Below are 21,770 nucleotides of genomic sequence, written 5' to 3' on the forward strand. Positions count from 1 at the left end.
AACACCACAAGAAAGAAATACAAACAGTGCATTAATATTATCAGCGTTAAATCGTAGGTGTGTCAGTGTCTGACAAGACAGCCTTCTGAATTGTTATTAAAAACCAGTTATGTAAAGTTCATAAACCAACATAAAGGAAGAACAAGAGGCCTGTCTCGGAAGCGGTCAACGAAGTTTCGAGCCTTATTGTGGATGTAAGGGTCTCATCAGGACCAAGAAAAACCTGGGGAATGGTGGCAATGTGAGATAAAGTGGAACCAAATGGTAAAGGCACTACAGCTGCACCTTGAAATTATGACCGTCTATTCATGGTATCAGAAAAATAATTATTTGGGCTTGCAGCTTCTCTCAATTATAGGCAAAACCAAAAATAAGGTTAGCCCTGGCCGTGGAATAGCCAGTCCACTCAGTGAAAGCCGAAAGGACCAAGTTGGGTCTAGATATCATGGGCCGTTTTGAATTATTACCACCTGCAGATGGATTGTAATATTGTTAATGGACTACACCTCTAAATGGGTGTCAACCAGGTGTGTGAGCACCATAATGTCAGGACAGTTTTAGACTTTCTTAAAGATGAGTTAATGAGTGAGGGAGTACCAAAGTATCAGGCCACAGATAATGGTGTACAGTTTACATCAGTGGAAATGCAGGAGTTTCTGAGGTAGTTCCGTATAACACACCAAAGAACTTCTCTGTATGCATCACAGGCCAATGGCTTAGCAGAGCGAATGAATAGAAGGGTGAAGGCAAGTGTACAAAGGGCTGTTGAAACTAGGGTCCCCCCCAAAGCAGTATTAAGAGACATGTGGTGGGCACACTGTACTGCTATTAACATCATTGCCCTAAAATCACCTTCTTAGTCTTTGAGAGCGAGATTAGCTGTTTCCAAACTAAATCCTGAGTGGTTGCCTGTTAAGAAGCCAGTGGTTTCAGATGAATTAGAAAGGAATACTCGACTCAGGTAGTATCAGCAAAAGTATAAACATAGGTATAATGACTAGAAGTGAAAGAGATGAAATAGAATGTCGGACATCTAGTTCTTGTGAAGAAACCAAGATGGGAGAAGAAGGGAGTAACTGAATTCATGGGACCTTTTGTAATCGCTGGTGTTAAAAGGAATGTAGTAACAGTGAATACGGGTGGGACACGGAGCATGTCTAAATTGGTGAAGTACTGAAAAGAGAAAACTGAAGCAAATTATAATAATGATGATGTGTTAAAGTGTACAACATCTAAGGATGTGGATTTTTTTAACAGTTCATGTAAAGAAGGGGTTTCAGGAAGATTTGGGTATAATTTATCTTCAACGAGATTCAGGAAAGTTACTACTCGGTTTAGAGATTATATTTTGAAATGATGTTTGTTTTTACTATCATTTTAGTTATTGAGCTATCGCTTTAGCCCTCAGGCTATATTCTGATTTATTCAGTGTAAATGTCTGTTTTGTTATTTCTGAGTATGGGGGATGTGTTGTAACTATAGGTATATAGATAACTATGTGATTGCTGTTTCTTTAACTGTCAGAATGGCACATGCTAGGAATGTTTGTGGTCTCCATGGATGCCAATTCTAGGGTGGCAGTTGGAGACTAGGAGCTGATCTAGCTTGCGGATGCTGTTGATGACCATCATTTAACTAATAAATCGTCTCAAGACTACAGAAGACGTCTTTGTAGTATGTTTTTACGGGTACTATCATATGTGTTAACAAATAAAATGGAGGTTTAGTGGAAAAAAAAATATGCCTAGCCTCTCCCAGTTTGGTCAAGAGGGAAGTCAGGCTTGATCCTAGGGTTTTTATACATTCAGCCACTAGAGGGCGGCGTTTTTCTTTTTTTGCTTTTTGGCATCAAGATATCATGGTTTGCTTTTAATTCTTAGAACATGGGGGTAGAGTGTGGGTTTCAGGCAGAAGTTACATGAAAGCTCGCCTCTTTGGGCTCGAGGGTTCAACTGGACATTGGGCTGAGGCAGAGCCAGGATTCTGTGTCAACCTTTCAGTGGTTCGGCCACCTCTAGGGATACACAGTGGGGGAAGGACTAACACAGCTGAGGCATTGCCCCATCTGCCCCCCACCCTCCGAATAGAGGCGCACTGGGGTATCATAAATAACATGGCAAGTCATTAAACCCTCAATTACACCAGCATGAAGTGATATCACACAGTACTTGTTCCTAAAGATAGGTGCTTCACATGTTTTTTAATCAATCAATATAAAGGAAATAGCAATTAAGGACAAATCTAATTTACTTAAGTCATAACTGTTAATACAGACGAGTGGGTTAATGTGCCTGCTTGGTGTGAAACCTGCACATTTTTTGTTTGAAACCCAAATGGGCGTAGTCAGCCTCTTAACGAAGCTGAAAAAATGCATTAATGTACTTGAATAATAGTGACTTTCTATACTACATTAAAACAGAGAGAGGCAAAAGCACTACATAACGACGAAATAAGTTATTAGGAATATAATCCTGTGATCTGACTATTTGTATGGGGTGTTTGTTGGCAGTTTATAGTAGTTGATCGATTCTGACCCCAAAACCCGTATCTACGGTCCTTGCCTTCAGGGGACGTGCACACACTGCGCTTTTTGCAGACTACAAATTTAATTCCACACGGTACACCGTGTCAGTACTTTTCGGTGCGTCTCCAATTAAGCAATTATTCCGTCCCAGCCCGTTTTAATTGTCGAGAATAGTTGTAGGGTATTACTGGTGCGTCAACGTGCGAACTCAGGTCGGTTTGGAGCTCGTCTTCCACTCAAACTCCCCTTCAGAGGCCATGGCAACCCTCCCAGTGAGCATCTGGAGCAACTGCAGCGGAAAGTCTTCTATTCCCCTGGGGTTAATGAGTCATTTTCCTCTAATCAGGGCCCAGCCCTAATCCTTCCTAGCAAGACCAGAACGCGTCGCGCAGGAGGCTGGTGCCCACGTACAGCAAGCCTGCGGATGACATTTGTTGAATGTCTGCTCCTCACACGTAAAGACGCCATATTTAAAATCTGTTGTACTAATTAGAGCAAGAGCGCGCAAGGGATTTATGTCCTCTGGCTGGTCGAGAGCGGAAGAGTGGGTCTGGAACCGTTCCTAGATTACTGTACCATTTTAAACCTGGTAATCTAATCTTCGCTTCTTAATTTAGCGCTTTTGGCATTAGGTGCTGTTGCTTGACAGGTCTGGTTGACATCCAGCAGTTGATTTTCCTTTCATATCTCCTAGGTTGTGTTAGGCCCTTCCATTTATAGATCAGCCTGACCTTTAGCACAGTGAAGCGCAAAAACCCACTTGAAGCGGCAGAAATCAAAGCACATGGCTGTACGAACTCCCGTTTCCGTTTGTTAGTCCTGGTCCTCAACTAAATTCAGGACTAAATTTACACTGGGACAGAAAATAGGCCCAGACACCTCAATAAAAGTGTCCTCAATTAGCAAAGGACGCAGCACACATCTTGGAAATTAGGGCACTTTTGAACTTTTACAGACATGCATTGTAAGTGTTTTGCAAGATAGGGGAGCCTGCATGTATTTGTGCTTGCAACAGGCAATGATTGCGGTAATACCAGGGAAAGCAGCAGTAAAACAAGCTCACTATGTTATAAGAGTTCCATAATCAGTCAAAAACAACCCACACACTGACTTGTTAGAGTAGCCCTTCTGGCAGTGCCAGACTGACCTCCAGGCAATCCGACTCTGACTAGAATAGTACAGTGCGCCATTCACCAAATTAATTAAAATTGATCATTACATTTGAACATAAATGCCTTCCGACAGGAGTGGTAGCTGGGACATGGTGCTAGCCACAAGAAAGTAGCGATGGCCACATAGAAACACAACATGGTAGTATCTTTGGTGTTTCAAGGGGGCAGATAGCATGTGTCTGGCTCCTCTGAGCAGTCAACAATTTCTGTCATCCTGTGGTTTCTATAAATCGAGGCTTTACATATATTAATACACAGTTACATACAGAATTGCTTATGTAGAACATTTTCAACCAAAATACAGAGGTTAATAAAGGAAACCTTGAAATTATCATAGCTGCAACTCCATTAACCGCAGCAGTGCTACATCAATAGGGTTTTGGGGCACAGATGACCAATAGGTCGATCGGTCCCCTGGGAAATTTGGGGAAGGAAAAGCACAACACAGAAGACTGGGCTACATTTGTTGAAGGATGTAGCCCAACAGTTTAAATATAGCCATTTCGGGGCTGCAAGTCACCATTTTGTGGTGAGTGCACCCGGTGGCAGCCCCCTCCATAGTGGTAGTCCGTTTTTGTGGTTTTTCAACTTGGCAGTTGTGCGCGTTACTCGAAGCATTTCTGGTATCTCATGTATATGTAGCATTGAATTCACCTGTAGTATACTGCAATGGCATCAGAGTAGGAGTTGGTTCAACAGGCTTCATCAGGAGGTCCAGGGCAAGGACCTCTTGGATGGCGGGATGCAATTGTTCGGCCTGTGAGACGCACATCCAGCAACCATGTTAGACTGCTCATCCCCCCGTGGTAGGAGAGAAAATCCAGAGTAATCCAAGTTAGACCTCCATGAACATGTGAGGCGGCAATCTGAGCTACAATCTGAGGTAGGGAGGGGACTAGGGAGGGGCCACGGGTTATGAGCAGCAAAGACATTGAGGAGGGGGTGGGTTTTCTTAAAGGGGCAGCAACTGTATTGAAAGAGGCTGCTGAAGGGCTACTACATAATACCAGCAGCTCAGGGGGTGGGGGGAAGGCTTATGAGACATCTGTAATGTGATGGGGCACTTGGAGATGCATGGCCTCCATGGCTTATACAACTGTTTCACTGGTGAAGCCAATTCTTTGGCCACAAAAGGTCATGAAGGGGCCCCAAGAGCTATTATGCTCACTGATTTAGAGCAAGGGGAGTCCCATGGCACTTTACAGGGGGCAGGATTTGGAGACATGGAGTTAGAGGGCGGGAGGGAAAATGTGGGATGGGATCAGAGGTGCCATGAGCACTTGGAGGTTGGTACACTGGGAAATCCATCCTCCAGCGAATGGGGGTGGATGGTGTGCGCTCAGCAAGCTCTGCAGGATCACTGGCAGGGCATTGGTTTCTGGTTTGGGGGCAAACAGGAAATCAGGATACCACAGCTTTGCCCCATGCAGAGGGAAAAAGGGTGGGAGGGAGGGGAGAAAGCCTAGTGTCAGAGACTGCCATACCTGACCTGGAGTGGAGTGAAGAAGAGGGTGAGGTGAGCCTCGGTGGTGGGGTGAAGGTAAAGCTGATGCAGGTTTACCCCCGCAAGAAAGCCATGTCAAGTTCAGGGGGTTCTGGGTTGTCTGTTAATAAGGGAGATGGGAAACAGGTGGCACTGGAGTCATGTAGGTGGGGGGGGGCGCTGCATACCGGGCTCACCTTTATTATTTGCAGATACCCAGCTCATCTGACGTCACAGACTCGGGAGAGCACAAGGCGGCTCAAAAGGCACCACTGCACAGAGGGGCATGGGGTCCAGCAGCAAGCACCTTGCGAAGGTTTGGAGTGGCCTTACGTGGGGACTAGTGGAGTATCCCAGAGCCTTTTCCTTGTGCAGCATGGTAGGACATAAGGGCACGGTGTGTGGCAAAGGCTTAAGTGGGTATGGTACAGCCCCTAAAGTTAGGCTGGTGGTGAGTCCCATGGGGTGATATGTGGTGCCACGAGGTGTGGCGGGTGCAGCCTCACAACCAGGCCTTGTGCTAGACCCCACGGTGGGTCAGGCTGTGCAACATGCTGAGGTTTGAACATGAGGAATTAGTGGAGGATGTTGAACTGGACTATGATGAGGAAAGTCTGGAAGATGGAGAGATTGTTGAAGTAGCGGGACCAAGTGTCAAGAAGCTTGGGGAGAATGTACGGCATCTTGTGGGAGGGGGGCAAACGCATCATGTTCTCAGTGCTATTTTTCAGAGACAGCAGACAACGATGCGGGAGGCGACCACCATGGCGCCATCGAAGATGATCACATTGGCCAGGCGGCAAGCTTAAGTGTGGCCAGGTAGGATCACATACACAGGCCACCAGGGAGCATACTCTTTTTCACAAGGGGTAGACACGGGTTGTGGAGAAAGTCTGGATGACCTGTGACTTATGAAAGGCAGGTACATAAGGGATACTATGGTTGGGACGAACAAAAAGGCCAAGGAGACACCTCCATACACGAAGTTCAAGTGAGTATGACGGATATACAAGCAGGGTCAGGAGATGGACAAATCAAGGAGCAAGGGGTCAGTGTAGTAGCAAAAGAGAATGAAGAAGCAGAGGGCAAAGTGCAGTCCACTTAGAAAGAGAGTAAGGAGATAAAAGTTAAAAATGGGGGTGATGAAACCTCTGGGGGCTCATCTGATCTATTTGAAAGAGAACATCTGTAAGGGGGAATATGTAGAGTTATTAAAGCTCTTACAAAGCGAATTGAGGGCGAAGGACGGATCAAAAGAGGAAGAATACGAGCTGGCAAAATGCCCAAAGGTGCCAGTTATGATTGAAAATTGGGTCTCAGACTTTTTGATATATGCAATTGTTTACTGTGAAAAAATCCTGAAGAGGAGTGTGGCTTTGTTCAAATATATGGAATATATGGACGTTACTCAGAAAGCACACATTTTCTTTGAAGGTAACACTTGGGCGCAATATGAGGAATTCAGGGCTAGGATGGTAGGGGATCTGGAGGCCAAATTGGGGGAAACAGACACAGATCTATGGCAACAAATGATCTTTGCCAATTGTGTATTGGCCCTTTCAGGTACGTCCCACCCGGTAAGGTGAGGTACACAGGCAAGAGTCAAGGAGGAACTTTGGGGTCATGCTGGGATTTCAACAAGGGCCATGCACAAATGAATACTGAAAGTTTAAACACAAGTATTCCAACTGTGCAGGGAGGTACCCCCTGGTGCAGTGTTTCAGTAACACAGGGGTCTCAGGACGGCCACTCAGGTAGTAGCTCGGGACAGTGGAAACAACAGTCAGGAGGTAAGGGGTTGGCACACTGTGTCCAAGGAAACTTCAAGGGTGGTTGGCGGCATCTGGGGCTGGGGGAAAGGGCTCATAGTCCAGTTAAACCGGAGTGACTGTCACATGGGTTACAGTTTTACCCCAAGGAGGACGACGCACTGTTTCTGCTTGAGGGTTTCAGACAGGTAAAGAAGATAGGTGAAGAATCTGAAATCACCCAAACCATACCCACAGATAGTGCAGGAGAGGCTTCACAAAGAAGTTAGGGAGATGGCAGGCCTCTTTTTGATTGGCCAATTGAGAACTTGAACATATCCACGATCGGTGTTGTTCCTCAGAAGGACCAAGGACAATTCAGACTCACAGAGCATTTGTCTTTGCTGACAAGCCTCTCGATCACTGATTTTATTCATGAAAAGCTGTCATCAGTGTTATACTCATCTGTTGATGCAGCAATGGAGTTGGAGGAACAGGCGGGGCAAGGGTCACACATGGCAAAGTGTGACACCAAGTTGGCATTTTGACTACTGCTGGCACATCCAGATGACTTTCAACTACTTGGCATACAATTCTGGGGACAATGGTATGTTACAATACCACTGTCTCCCGAATTGTATGCCAAGTAGTTGCCAATGGGTTGCTCAATACCGTATGCACTTTTCAAACGCTTCAGCCCTTTCCAGCAATTTTTCTTCACTTGGTAAACTTGGTGACTCACTATTTGGACGATTGTTTTCTTTGTCATGAACTCTGGTTCTGTGGGGTGCCAGAAGTTGCTGGTAAGATTTCAGGAGTTCATGGAGGACGTGGGGGGTGCCATTGGCGCCAGAAAAAATGGTAGGCCCAATTAACACCATTTCCTTTTAGGGAATTGAACTGGATTCCGAAAACATGCAGGCTTGCCTTCCTATGGAGAAGAAAGTAGGGATGCATTTGTTATTAGATGCTATGCTGGCTACGCCCATGGTAATGGTCAGGGAAGTACAAGTCCTCATAGGTCATCTGAATTTCACTTGTAGAGTAGTCAGGACTGGTAGGACCATCTGTAGACGTCTGGGTTTGGCTTTTAAGGGATAATCTGTGCATGTGGCGCATATTTTTGGACACGTTCAATACATCCCTATACATGCTCCTTTGGAGATGGAGTGGAGAATGCATATATATTATGATACCTCAGGCAGAGTGGGATTTGGGATTTATTGGCAAGGTCACTGGTGCAGAGGAATGGCTGGACGAGTTGAAGCCTGGGGGCCGCAGCATTGCCTTTTTGGAGCTTTTCCCTAAGTGGTGGCAGTAACCTTATGGTGTCATTTATTATGACATAGGAAAGTCTTATTTAGAATAGACAACATGGCTGTAGTGCATGTGATCAATTGAGTCAGTGAGGGATCCTCAAGTCCACAATTTACTGAGAGTGTCTGTGCTGACTTGCTTGTGGCGTGACATTTTATTTAGGCAAAACATGTCTCAGGAGTGAACAGTGACCTTGTGGATGCTTTGTCTTGTTCACCGTGGGAGCAGTTCCATGTACTTACTTTGGAGGCGGATGAGCAACGGACATGGCTGCCCCCTCATTTCTGGAAGATAGGAGGAAAAGGATGCTGCAATTGGTGGTAGGGTCTTTGGCTGATTCAACTAGAAAGAACTATACTCAGGAATTGGCAGACTTCATCAACCCAGGGGCTCGAAAGAGATCGTGAGAGTTGGAGTTAGTTCAGGATGTGGTGCAATTTTTAATGGGTCTTATTGACAGTGGTCTCTCTAGGGTGATGATAGCTGGCAGGAGTGGCATTTATGAGCAAACTGTTATGGGGTTAGGCATCAACAGCAGGCGGGAAGGATGGGCCAGGGCACAGGTCAGGTCGGGGGCAGTGAGACAGCCTTTGGCTTTTGGAATGTTGTTAGAAGTAGTTGTTTCTTTACACAGGGTTTGTGAGTTGCCATTTGAAGTGGTCCTGTTCTCCACACTCGTGTGCTGGATGATTTTCTGAGCTTTTAGGGTTTCTGAGCTACTAAGGAAGAACTGGGAGCAGGGCTTGTTATGGGAGGAAGTAGTGTTGCAGCATCAAGGTGTTGCCATTTAGTTATGTTATTCAAAGACAGACCGGAAGTCACAGGGAACAATGGTATTGCTGCCTGCACAGCTTAGGCAAGAGGTTTGCCCATTAGCATGGAGGGATGGCTTCAGCAAATGGCTACTCCAGTTAGTGGGATGGTCTTCACTCACGCAAATGGCAGGAGAATTACTCCCTTTCAGTTATTAGCAGTTTTACGGAAGAGTGTTGCACTTTTAGGCATACCTTGCAGGGATTATATGACACACTCCTTTAGAATTGGGGTGGCTACAGAAGCTGGGAGGAGGGATTGGTCTAGGGAGGGCATAAGGGAGCTGGGGAGGTGATCTGACTGATTTCAGCATTACGTCAGGGAGGGTGTTCGGGGTGAAGACAGTTAACTCCTTTTTACTAACAGTGGTTAATCGGGTTTTCTTTTATAGGTTCGGTGCTGGGCCCGTTATCTGCCAAACTTAATGTGTGGAATATCAGACATTCATTAATCAAATGGGCAGTCAAGGAAGTGGTAGCAAATGATGGGGTGCCAATTTGGGGATTGATCATAAATCTTGTATTGCTTTTTCGTATGGTAAGTGGGTATGAGGTGGCAGGAATTGTTGCACACATTAAATAGGTTACAGAGAGGGGTGGTCCGTCCCACCGTTTTATTGATACACCTTGGAGAGAACGATCTGGTGCTGTAGAAAGGTTTGTCACTTTTACGTGACATGAAACAGGACTTGAGGGAGGTGCGGAAACAGTGGTCAGGCTGTTTTCCGATCTGGACTGAACTCATGCCTAGGAGGAATTGGAGGGAGCACACACAGACCTGCATTTTGAGATACTGAAATTTTTCTAAAGTAATGGAGTACATCTTTCCAGGTTTGGCATGAGGTTATATCTGTTAGGGGTCAGGGAATTTTTGTCCTGCTTATTAACGGGACAAGCTTGATGTGCAGCAAGGTTCGCTGGGGGGAGTTGAGGTGGACATGTAGAAAAAAGAAGGCCTGCATGTTACGGTTGGTGTGTGGCCCTAAAGTTGGGGGGGCTTTACTGAAAGTTTTGCTATTGTACATGGGTAGACCAGGTTGTAAGGGAGGCTCTGAACAAATTCACAATAGAAAGAGAACAGAAGTTAAGGTTACGTCAAGGGATGTAGATGTTTGGGTATTTTCATATATTTGCTGTTAAGCAGGTTTAGAAATACAAGTGCTACAAGCACCTGGAGTCAGTCAATCAATCAATCCGTTTTTGTAAAGCACGGCTACTCACCCGTGAGGGTCTCAAAGCGCTGGGGGAGGAGGGGAGGTGAGGGGTCTCATCCAAAGACCCATGTCTTGAGGTTCTTCCTGAAGAAGGTGAGCATTGGTGGGTCAGTGGATCAAGACATATTGATCTATTTATAGTTTCTTTGTTTAAATGTATAGTGAGGTTGTGGTTTTGTATGGCAGTATGCCTTGGATGTCATTGTGATGAGCACCTGTTTCAATAAAGCAGCATTTTTCACACACAACAAGAGGGTCGGTAGTCTGTTTGTGCCCGTTTCACCCAATAGGGTTTTAAGGGACAGTCAACCAATTGGTTGATCTGTTCCCCGGGGACATTGGGTGAAGGCATAGCACAGTACAGAGGACTGGGAATACTATGGGCTATATCTGTTAAAGGATGTAGCCCAACAGTTGAAATACGGTCATTTCAGGGCTGCCAGTCACCATTATGTGGAGGGTGCACCTTGTGACAGTCCCCTACCTAGTGGTAGTCCTTATTTACGTTTTTTACCCGCCCACTCATCCCGGAAAGGAGAGCTTACTGAGGTGAGTCAAGTGGTCATGTTTTCTGGTACCATTATAGGGACAGGTGCATAGGGTGGTATTTGTATTTGTTTGTTGCTTCATACAGGTGTCGGGTGTTGGCGGGTGGCCCTAAAGTTGGCGGGGCTTTACAGAAGATTTTGGTAATGGACATGGGTGGACCAGATTGTAAAGGAGGCTCTGAACAAATTCACAACAGAAAGAGAACAGAAGTTGTTATGTCACAAGACATAGGGGGTTATTCTAACTTTGGAGGAGTGTTAATCCGTCCCAAAAGTGACGGTAAAGTGACGGATATACCACCAGCCGTATTACGAGTTCCATAGGATATAATGGACTCGTAATACGGCTGGTGGTAAATCCGTCACTTTTCCGTCACTTTTGGGACGGATTAACACCTCCTCCAAAGTTAGAATAACCCCCATAGATGTTTAGGCATGTTCATATGTTTGCTATTAAGAAGCTTCAGAAATACAAGTGTTAAAAGCATCTTGAGTCAGTGGATCAAGAAGCATGGATCTGTTGCAAAGATTAAGGGGAGGGTAGGACTTTAGGGAGGGGGTATAGTTTGTAGGTTTTTTTTTTAATGTATATTGAGCTTGTAGTTTTGTAAGGCAGTATGCCTATGATATCATTGTGATGTGCACCTGTTTCAATAAAGTGGCCTTTGGTAGTCTGTTTGTGCCCATTTCACCCAAAGCTTTAAATGAAGTACAAAGAAGCAACTGCACATTCACCGTAACCCACTTGAATATGGATTTGGGTTTATTCCAGACCCTCCTTGCACCATAGATTGGGGAATAATTTTTCAGTGAGTGGGACCACAGAGTTGGCAGATAAACTAAGAATGGGATGAAACAAGGTCACAACATTGCACAACACATCACAACATAGTATAACACGCATAGTTTAAGCTAAGACTAGTGCAAACAGCAATTTGATCATTATGCCAAACGGCAGCCTGAACTGAATGGAGCTGGCAGTGTAACTTCGAGTAGGTGATCACAGTGAGATATTTTGGATTATAATATTATTGACTGGTACACTGAAGGTGTTAGCTCAACAACTGAAAGGCTGAACAGTTATGTCCTCCATTGGTGTTTTGGCTGCATGCATCTTCTCTATTTCTTTTCTTTTAGCCAGTACCAGTTTTGCTGCTAGTATTCCTTGAAAATGAGCACTGTTTTGCAGGAAGATTAATTTGTAACACACCCATCAGCGCAGCCAAAAGAAACAACAGTGTTCAGTTAATAGTACATCAACAATTCCAGCAGAGGAAGTAGCTCCCTAATACCAACTCCTAGAAAGGCAGCAAAAAACAAGCACATAAATAAGTGCGACCGGCCTTATTCTCACATGGTTGCAGACACAGCTAAAGTGACCATTCGACATTTTGGAACAAACGATATGTTTACATTTATTTTACAAGAGCAGAATCTCAAATTGTCCTTAACTTTCTATCAGGTCCGACAGCCTTTCAATGGGAAAGTCTTTTGGTAAATTTCTATACCTTCATTCACCACGTGAGTTAAGATTTTACTATTTATTTATTGTTTGAAGTAGGAGTAAAATGTATCTGGGGGCGTGAATTGCTGGCCGCTAATGGAGAACGTCTGGTGTTTGGGCGCATGTTTAGGTTTGCATTTAATTTAAATGAATGTTTTGCTTGAGGTTAAGGCCAACATTCTTAACATTATCTGAGCACATTCCCTGACCTTACCTGCTCTATTAATGCTCCAAGACCTGTGCCAGTTATTCTTTTGTTATGCAATGCATTTTTAGAACTATTTCATAAGTGAATTTTTGATTGAATGATTGTGTAGAGAGAGCATGCCATTCTGATAACATCAGGCCTGCTCTTTCCTGTCAAATAGCTATAAAAACCGTGCCCAATTATTAGTGAGTGATGTATTGGAAATGGGTGTTTCTGTCTCATGTGCGTGACACTGATGGACCTGGTCACTGACTGTCAAACCAGTGGAGTTCTGCTGAAAAAAAGCAGCTGACAGAACCAGAGAGTAGCTCAGGTTTGGTATAAGGAAATCAAGACAGCATTGAAAACTGTAAGACATTGTACCTGTTGCTGACTCCTGAAAGTAAGACTGAATTACACCATAGTCTAGACAAAGCATTTCCGAGAAGTTCATCGTTTTTGGGAAAGGCCTCCCCCACTTCGAGCCCCGTTTACAACAGAAAGCGCGTCATTGAGAGGAGTATTGGATTGGTCGATGTATCAAGGCACGTCAATAACAGGAGTATTGGATTGGTTGATTTATCTTGCAAACATTGTGATCAACGTTTTTGGCATATTGACACTGGTGATAAAGAGGGAAACTTGGTTACTGGTTTTCAAGAGGTTAATTTTGTGATGCTGCATTTGATGGATGTATGTATGTATGTTGCCCTTTCCAAACGTCCTAGGGACATTTGGAGCCCATGACAAAGTAATAAGCGTGAATAAATACCTTACCAAGGACATGCACTCCAGTATAAAGAAGGGTAAATATTTGTCTTTATATAGTAAGAGCCACCCTTTCTAGGCGCTTGTACATTTTTGGACCTGATGAAATGAGTATGTTCCTGCAGAATATTGCAGAAAGGCTCTAGCTGGGCCACCGCTCACTTACTCTGTTGGAACATTTATAAAAAAATATAAGAAATTAAAAATGAATTAAAATAAGAAATGAAAAAAGAAAGTTGTCTGTTAAAGGTTGTGTGAATGCACACAATGTTCCCCTGCTTTTACCTTGAAGTGCATACTTTTGTATTAATTGAAAAACAACTACTCTGCACCCCAGAGAGAACAGTAACAATGCAGCCTAAATTTGCTTTTGATTAAATCCACTTTTAATAGTTAATTCATCTCTTTGACTGTTTCTGTTTCATGTAAAACCGTACCATAGTAATTAGGATCCACGGGAATTCCTCAAGGAAGAAAATACATCATCATATATCTTACTTCTTGGCCAGGATAGGTCCAATTAAACTTCACTTCGACATCTGGCTCCCCGAGAACTGTGCAGACAACGCTGATATTTTCCCCACCTTTGACTCTGCTGGACGATGCTGCAATTGTGGCGGAGGGTGGGCCACTTGGAACTGCAAGGGAACAGCAAAACTTCAAAAACCATTGTAAAAAACAAATGGTGCCTCAGAAAAACAAGCGTTTTCAATGCAACACGTCTCGCATTTGTTCGAGTTAGAGCTATTAGCATTGTAAAACAAAAAAAAACGCAGCGCAATCACGCTATGTAAAATGCAGCGCAATCGCGCTGCGTGGAAAATAAACAGATAAAGTAGTCCGACTCCAGGCTGAAAACATTGAGCCTCGTATGTTTTTGGTACTTTACCGGTGCTGTGTAGGTGGGCTAAACACCGGAAAAGGCATGACATATGCATGCTTTTCACAAATGAAAGCAAACGGATTTTAAAAGGCAAGGCCATGAACCAATGTAAGTGACTGACGTGGCATGGGTATGGTTTCAAGCCCAAAGCGAGATAACAGCATGGACGGAGCACTTTGTGCTCGCCCATAATGATACAGTTCAAGTGCAGTGAGCCTTCACTCCATCTATCTAACACGTCAGCTCTGATGCATTATTCCATCTGGGTCAGAAATTGCTTCTCCTTCTTTCATGATGTAAGGAACCACCCCTGATATTATTATCTAAATAATTCAACCCAGCAGTAAGGAGCAGCCAATGGGTGGTAGAAGGAGAGAGGAAGAGGATCATGGATGCTGCTCCCTTCCTGCTGCTGGTTATAGAGGATCATGGATGATGCTCCCTTCCTGCTACTCATTACAGTGAAAGTTTGATGACTTCTACTGCCACAGGTCATAGTTGGTACTAGCAACTATTCTTTCACAAAATACCTACTAGATCTAACTGAATGTCCGCCATGTAGCAACATTCATCACTGAACATAAGCCAACTCCTTAATTTATGGACATGGGCTCAGATTGCTTCCCTCATCTCCTTTGATGCTCAGTAGCTTCCTTGTGTCACATTTCTTGTCATCCCAAGAACGTCTCAATAAGCGACAATCTATGCTATGCAGTAACATATTCTATTGCAAGCATTTGTTACTCAGTGGTTCACTCTTCTAGAGGTATGCTACCGACTTACTGTTCACATGACTTGTTTGCAAGTATACATTTTTATAACGCATCATTTTTACAACAAATGAAGTTATTTAATCCTTACATCTCTTAATGGTTGTTCTGTACCGATTGGTTGATACAACAACATACAGTTGCATCCCAGAAAATACATATCTGAAAAGACTGCAGTCTGCACGTCCTCTAGGGCTGACAAACTAAGGGGATGGGCAGAAAAACACAGAATTGGACGAGATTGACGAGCAATCATGGCGGTGGTTCTGGTGAGAGGCACTGCATCCAGTGAATTAATGAGCAAGTTACTTGTAAAGTGCAAGAGGAATATTTAGCGCTTCACAGGTTTCTAGCCATTTTAGTACAGAAGCAGAGAACAAAGCTGGCCCAACTGAATGTTACGGCAGTAAAGCAGCAGAACGCAGATGATCCTGGCACCAGCACAAATGTAGAAACTGAAACTGTCTCTAAAGGTGCTGTGGACCAGATGCACCACGTGTGCCATGGGAGGATGTTCTAGACCTGCCTACCAGTCCCCAACTAGGGATACACCATCTATAACAACCAAACGCAAGGGAAGAATCGACAGGGGCGGAGATGTAACATTGTGTGGACGGGTTAGTGCTTTATGGCAGGGATGCCTTCAAAGAAGCACCACAAATGGATAAATAAAGACGTTTAATGGTTTGGTGAGCGAGATGCAGGGTGAAAGAATGGAAGAGATAACTATGTTTATGGGCATGGAAGACATAGGGCACCAAAGCAAGGGAAGCTGTTGCACAGCTTAGAGAAAGCACAGGTGTGTAGCAGCGTAAGCTGGTGGTGATGAGATGAGGCTGTTCAGTTAGATGGTGAGTAGCCGAAAATGAGATTTGTGGGTGATGTGAAAATCAAACATGAACCAGGGGAGGGGCACAGTAGCCCATGGGGAGAGGAAGGCTCCGTAAATAAATGTCGTAGGAGTATGGCAAAGAGGATGAAATGGACCAGTGGCTAGTAGAGTTTGGTAATTTTAGAGCAAAGAATGACCATAGAGTAGGAAAGAAATGTAGCAGCGTGAGGATACATTTGTAAGTATTTTGATTTAAGGTGGCATGAGAAGGTAAATGTTTGGATGTATTCTTTCCACGGATGTCAAGGCAGATTAGGTGCCACCTTCTTAACACCTGAAAATCAGTGAGTTGCTCGGATGACTCACTGAGAAATGGTGAGAGTTGGGCAGACTCAGGCGCAGAGTGGGAGAGAGATAAGTAGGTGCTGTTGCAAATTACACTGTTACATTAACTGACATACAGTGGCAACTCAGATCAACGCGATGAGCCCCTGCTGCAGAGCTATGTGCGCCACCTGCAGGCAATAGGGTCCATTCCCCTCAGATCTGATTCAGCATTTCATTCTTCTTAAGTTGATGAAGTTCTTACAGTTCGACTGAATACCACCCATTGCACATGGTTACTTTGCTAACATTTTTAATCTAAAGCACAGGCAAGTTAAGCAACGAAGCCACGTCTGGTTATGAAACGGGAAGGAGGTGGAAGCACAGGCAAGCATCTTGAGAGTTGGTTTGGGGTGAGAAACGATTGTCAACTTTGCCAAAAACGAAATAAGGACCCCATGTTAGAAATGTATGTCATAGGTGATCATGCAAAGGATGGTTATTTAGGAACATTTAGTAGATTGCGCATTCGACGTATGAATTTAGGTAAGATTCTAGAAATGTGGCACTGAACACTTGGATTGCTTCATCTGTCCTCTCCATTTGTCATAACATTAGAACTACAGTTTTAAGGATCACTAGAGAGGCCATAGAACGATTGAGCATGGAGCTGAATCACAGTCTCACCCATTCAGTTTGCAGAACAAGAAGAACTCACACCACTGCGGAGTATGGAGTTTTCAGTGGTCTCCATCCTCCCTGCTTCACAAGGGCTCAATCCATGTCCTACATTTTCCAAGTAGCTAGAGGTGATGCAGTTTCTAGAGTGCACTAGTCAAAGCATTTCCTTGCTTTTCTGTGCATAACCAGTGATGGTGTAGATTAAACACAGTGGTCCCTTGGGTTAAACTTTTCCAAAGACCTACTAACCCACCCTTAACAATCCCTTATGGGTCCCGTAGGATATAATTGAATGATTCACATGGCCCAGTTCAATTCACAAATGTACTGTATTATTACATCAACATAAAGCAGCATACGTCAAACACTAGTGCAGGTGGTGCTAGGTGCAAAATTTGCTCAGTGCGTCATGTCTGTTTATGTATATGCATCCAAACATCACAGGGTATCCACACATTGCAACTCACAACATCAACATGATTCCATCATGATCTTCACTCTAGTGGAAATGACAACCCTGTGGAAATGTCAACATTTCGACCCTAATGGAAGGAAGCCTCAGAGGCGCGCAGTCTCTCTAGAATCCTCAATTGGAAGAAAGCTTTGTTTCAGCCACTATACGTCACACCATTCCTCAGTCATGATGTACTCCTTCGAAATAAAAAAAGAGCTTTGTCACTAATACGGGCTGTCCATCACAGAAATGACACCGTGTACGTCTTGTTTCTCCGTGGGATTAGCTGGAACCAGTGACATTTTCATGAGCTCTGTGGGCCACACATATAGCGCCCTTCAAGCTACCAGTAAGCACCACTAAAATAGGGCTCACCCCCTTCAAAATGAGCCACTTCGCTAGCTAATGACCTTTAAATCACTAGCGTAACAAGGGGTGATAGAGCAGTCCGTAGTAATAATTTTACCTGTGTTCGGACGCTCTTTAGGCCGATGAATCTTTTGACTTAGTGGGAACTCTCTGTACTATTAATCGATCAGTCTCATCAAAATCAATAATCAATAACGAACATAAGCAACCCCTTGAACAACATAACACTTAACAATTAATCCAGAATACATTTCGGCGAACCCTGACCTTTCAGTCAGGAATAACCACACCAGTTTATTGCAAAGTTAGTGAATTTATTTCCCTATATTAACAAAGCTAGCACAATATAAATGTGTCTCAACACCAAATGATAAACATATATGAACATTAATAGCTGTCCATAGCGGCGAAACAAGTGCAATCTATGAAGCATTTGAATCACGAGGCATTCAATAATGGCAATGCAAATCACTAATACGATAATCTGTAATGAACTAATGGCATACATTTAGTCAGCATAACAAGATCTCAAATTGCATTGTGCGACATATGGAAACCTCGTCTAACCTCAAATTAGCATCGGCATGTGGGACTTCATGCAAAAACAATTTAGCAACATTAATTTAGAAAACTCCTAACTAGGGATCTTACCAAAAATCAGCAGTTGGTTACCTAAAAGAAACACAATGCAATTTTACAATTTCCTTTCATATTTACCAATTACGATCAGCATACAAGGAAGTCTTCGTCTCACAGGTACCGTTCTTCGGTCATCATGGGTACCGTTTCGATCAGCATAGGACGGGACAAAGGGGCAGGGTGAACGGGGCAATTGCCTCACGGCGGCAAGGTAAAACTAATACTTCATGCAAAGGGGATCGAATCAAAGTTACAGTCTCTAGGGCAAAAATCATTAAAGTCTCTTTCTCTCGATTAGAGAAGGAATCAAAGTCTCTCAAAATGGCGTCGCAGCAAAGTGGGCCATAATAGCTACGAAGTCTACAAAATGGCGGGTATCGAGCTGGTAATGGCTGTAATGATCATAATGGCTACCTTCTTCTCGTGCACCTGGGTTTTATAGACAACAGTTCAAGTCGTGTAGGGTCTCCATTGGAGGGTTCATAGGTTAGCTTCAAATTGACCAATCAAAAACGACAGTTCTCAAGCTTTTACTTAAGCATACATTATCCTTGGAGATGGGTACGCAAGTTGCAACATTGTCTCCCAATTAGCTTACTTTCAGAGCCTCCATTGTCCGCACCTGCAAGTCGACCTTGAATTAAAGAGAAAATATGCCAGGCCGGCACTAACTTTAAGATAAGCATGTGAACAGTTTCTGTGGAAAAGTACAGCTTCAAGCAAAAATACACGTTTATTAGCACAGTGGAAAAATACGAGCATCTAAACCGTGAGACCAGGCAACTAGGCCAAAGCCTCCGCTAAAGTAATGCTAAGCTAAACATTTCAAACAAGCAAATCGTAGCACACGTTTATGATTATGTCGGATTAGTGCAATTCTAATTCACCACGTTATATAAAGCGTATAAATGATGGCAAACTACTCTGAGGGCACATTTTGTCCCCGTACAATCTTAATTAGTTCGGTTAAAGTCACACATGATTATTTCAGCACTACGTTTAAGCGTTAATAAATCAAAACCTTCATTTTCTGCTTCATCAGGGGTCAGGTGGCCCTCGAGCTCCAACAGCACAGTACACTGTGCACAAGTATCAGGCCCTTGGCCTGAGACCTCCTGACTGGGCGGGAAGGAGCCCCCCCCCATGTACTTTGCAGGGAAGCCCCCTCAAATCTAGTTACACCACTGCCCTAAATGCCTCTTCATCAGTCTTTTTTTCTGAGTACTTATATCTTAAGGTGTGTCCTACCACCCACAAAGGATTTTCCTAGCACATCTCTGCTTTCTTCCCTTTTTAGGTTTCACCTTCACACATGCTTGTGTGCTGCTTGCAAAATCTATTGCTAATGAAAAAAAAACCCTTAAAAGGGACTTAGGCCAGCCACTTACTTACCTGAACTTACCTTTGGCTTACTCCAACATCGGTCTGATTTACCTGTTTCTGATTGGCCGGCACGTCGTCTGCATGTCATTCTGCTTCACTTCCTGTTGTCTTCTTCGCCGTTCTTGCTGGGTTGCTCTGGACCAAGTAGTCCTTCCAGTCACTTCCTGTTAGACACTGGCCAGTGTCCTTCCTCTATGGCTACCACGCTGAAGGTACTTGTTTTTTAATTTCTTTTGCTTCGTGCTCCGTGGCAGTATGTTTATTTATTTTGCTTTGTGGCGGAATGTAGGAGCTGCTTATGGCATTTCATAAGTATTAATTATTTTCAGACGCTTGATTAGATTACAGTAGAGGCAGCAAGTTGTGGAAAGTTTTTTGCTCACTTTCCTTTTTATTTTGCAAGTTGTACAGCGTTAACTTTTTTGCCAGCCACACTGAGGTGGACGTCAAATGTTGTCATCCTGTTTGGTCCCAGCAATATTCAGGGGATTTTTTGAACAACAGCCTTCACATTTTCTGGCTTCATTAGCTGCTTTCCTCTCTTTACCCAACAGGGTACTAAAACGGTCAGCTTTGAGGAATGAAACGTAACCCAATAAAAGGGTTAGACCATTGTGTGTTGCAATGCCAAATTAAAGAAGACATTGAGGATATAAAGACTATGTGAGCTCACACTGTTAAATCGAGTAAAAACATGTTTTTGGTAACACCCTGGATCCAGCAGCAACAGTCTCTATTGCATTTGCATCAACCAATCACAGGTATTTGTGGATTTAGGAAAACTGATGTGGTACTCCTGAATATTGAATTACCGAAACCATGGGAAAAATTCTGGAATACATTGGCATTTACAGTTTTGTCCTTCAAAATGGAGAGTGACTTTGGGAATACGGGCTACTGAACCCTTTGCAGCAGTTTCTTCTGAATACTGAGCCGTAGGATCTATCTGCCCACGTGACGGATTAGACTTCATAGTGCTAGGAAGTCTCCACAGTAGGTGAGGATTTACTCCCTCAAGGCACCTTACCTGTCTGGCACTCTACCTTGCCTACACCTACCTAGGGGTACCTCTACCTACTTACACCTCCTACCTCTACCTCCCTCTAACTACACCTAACCTTACCTGCCTCTAGCTCCCTCTACCTACACCTACCTCTACCTACACACACACACCTCTACCTACACCTGTCGCTACCTACAGCTACATCTACTTACACACACCTACCTTTACCTACACCTACATCTACCTCCACCTACATCTACCTACACCTACCTCTACCTATACCTACCCCTACCTACACCTACCTCTACCTACACTTACCTCTACCTACACCTACCTCTACCTACACTTACCTCTGCCTACACCTACCTAGGGGTACCTCTACCTACTTACACCTACCTACACCTCCCTCTAACTACACCTAACCCTACCCGCCTCTAGCTCCCTCTACTTACACCTACCTCTATCTACACCTACCTCTACCTACACACACCTACTTCTACCTACACCTATTGCTACCTACACCTACCTCTACTTACACACACCTATCTTTACCTACACCTACATCTACCTAAACCTACCTCTACCTACCTCCACCTACCTCCACCTACCTCTACCTACACCTCTCTTTCTGTCGCTCTCTCTTTCTCTCGCTAGTGTCCAGGTGTGTATTGAGGGCACTTAAAACGTATTGGTACTACATTACAGGGTACTGGTCTTCTTTGCATCATACCAATAGGTTTTGCCTTTGTTTCTTTGTTCAATCTAACTGAAATACAAATATTACAAAAATGTTATAAGAATGTTTGTTTCAAAATTTCATAAACCATTAACAGTTTAGTAAATTTAAAACAAACATTATTATTCATTTTTTCTAATATTTTTCAATCTACTTAGATAGAAATAAAAAACAAAGGCAAAACCTTTTGGCTTTGCCAATGCTTGTTTTTATTTTTTGCTGATGTCTCTAGAGGTAAGGGCCCCTCTTAACTCCGCCCATTGATGACATGTCTTAAAGGAAAAAATCTACTACACAGTTCCTATTTTGTTTCCTATCTAGATGCATGGGCATGATCTTTCACAGCTCTAATGTACTTGAGTAGGTATTGCTTTTTCTAAGACGATATTCTAAAAAAACACACAAAGCAACTTAGTTTT

At 43.7% G+C, this 21,770-nt stretch overlaps 1 protein-coding gene across 2 annotated transcripts in view; it reads right to left on the reverse strand.

The window, feature by feature from the left end:
* Window positions 1-21,770, reverse strand: part of PDGFRL (platelet derived growth factor receptor like) — a 432,620-nt gene that overhangs the window by 18,957 nt on the left and 391,893 nt on the right. The window contains exon 5 of one of the 2 annotated variants that reach the window (XM_069200430.1): window positions 13,776-13,915. In XM_069200430.1, coding sequence (XP_069056531.1) covers window positions 13,776-13,915 — 140 coding nt within the window. Of the gene's footprint in view, window positions 1-13,714; window positions 13,916-21,770 lie in introns of both variants that reach the window. The other variant, XM_069200439.1, reaches the window with a different exon arrangement.

This window comes from Pleurodeles waltl, chromosome 1_2 (genome assembly GCF_031143425.1).
Source record: "Pleurodeles waltl isolate 20211129_DDA chromosome 1_2, aPleWal1.hap1.20221129, whole genome shotgun sequence".
In the NCBI taxonomy this organism is placed as follows: Eukaryota; Metazoa; Chordata; class Amphibia; order Caudata; family Salamandridae; genus Pleurodeles; species Pleurodeles waltl.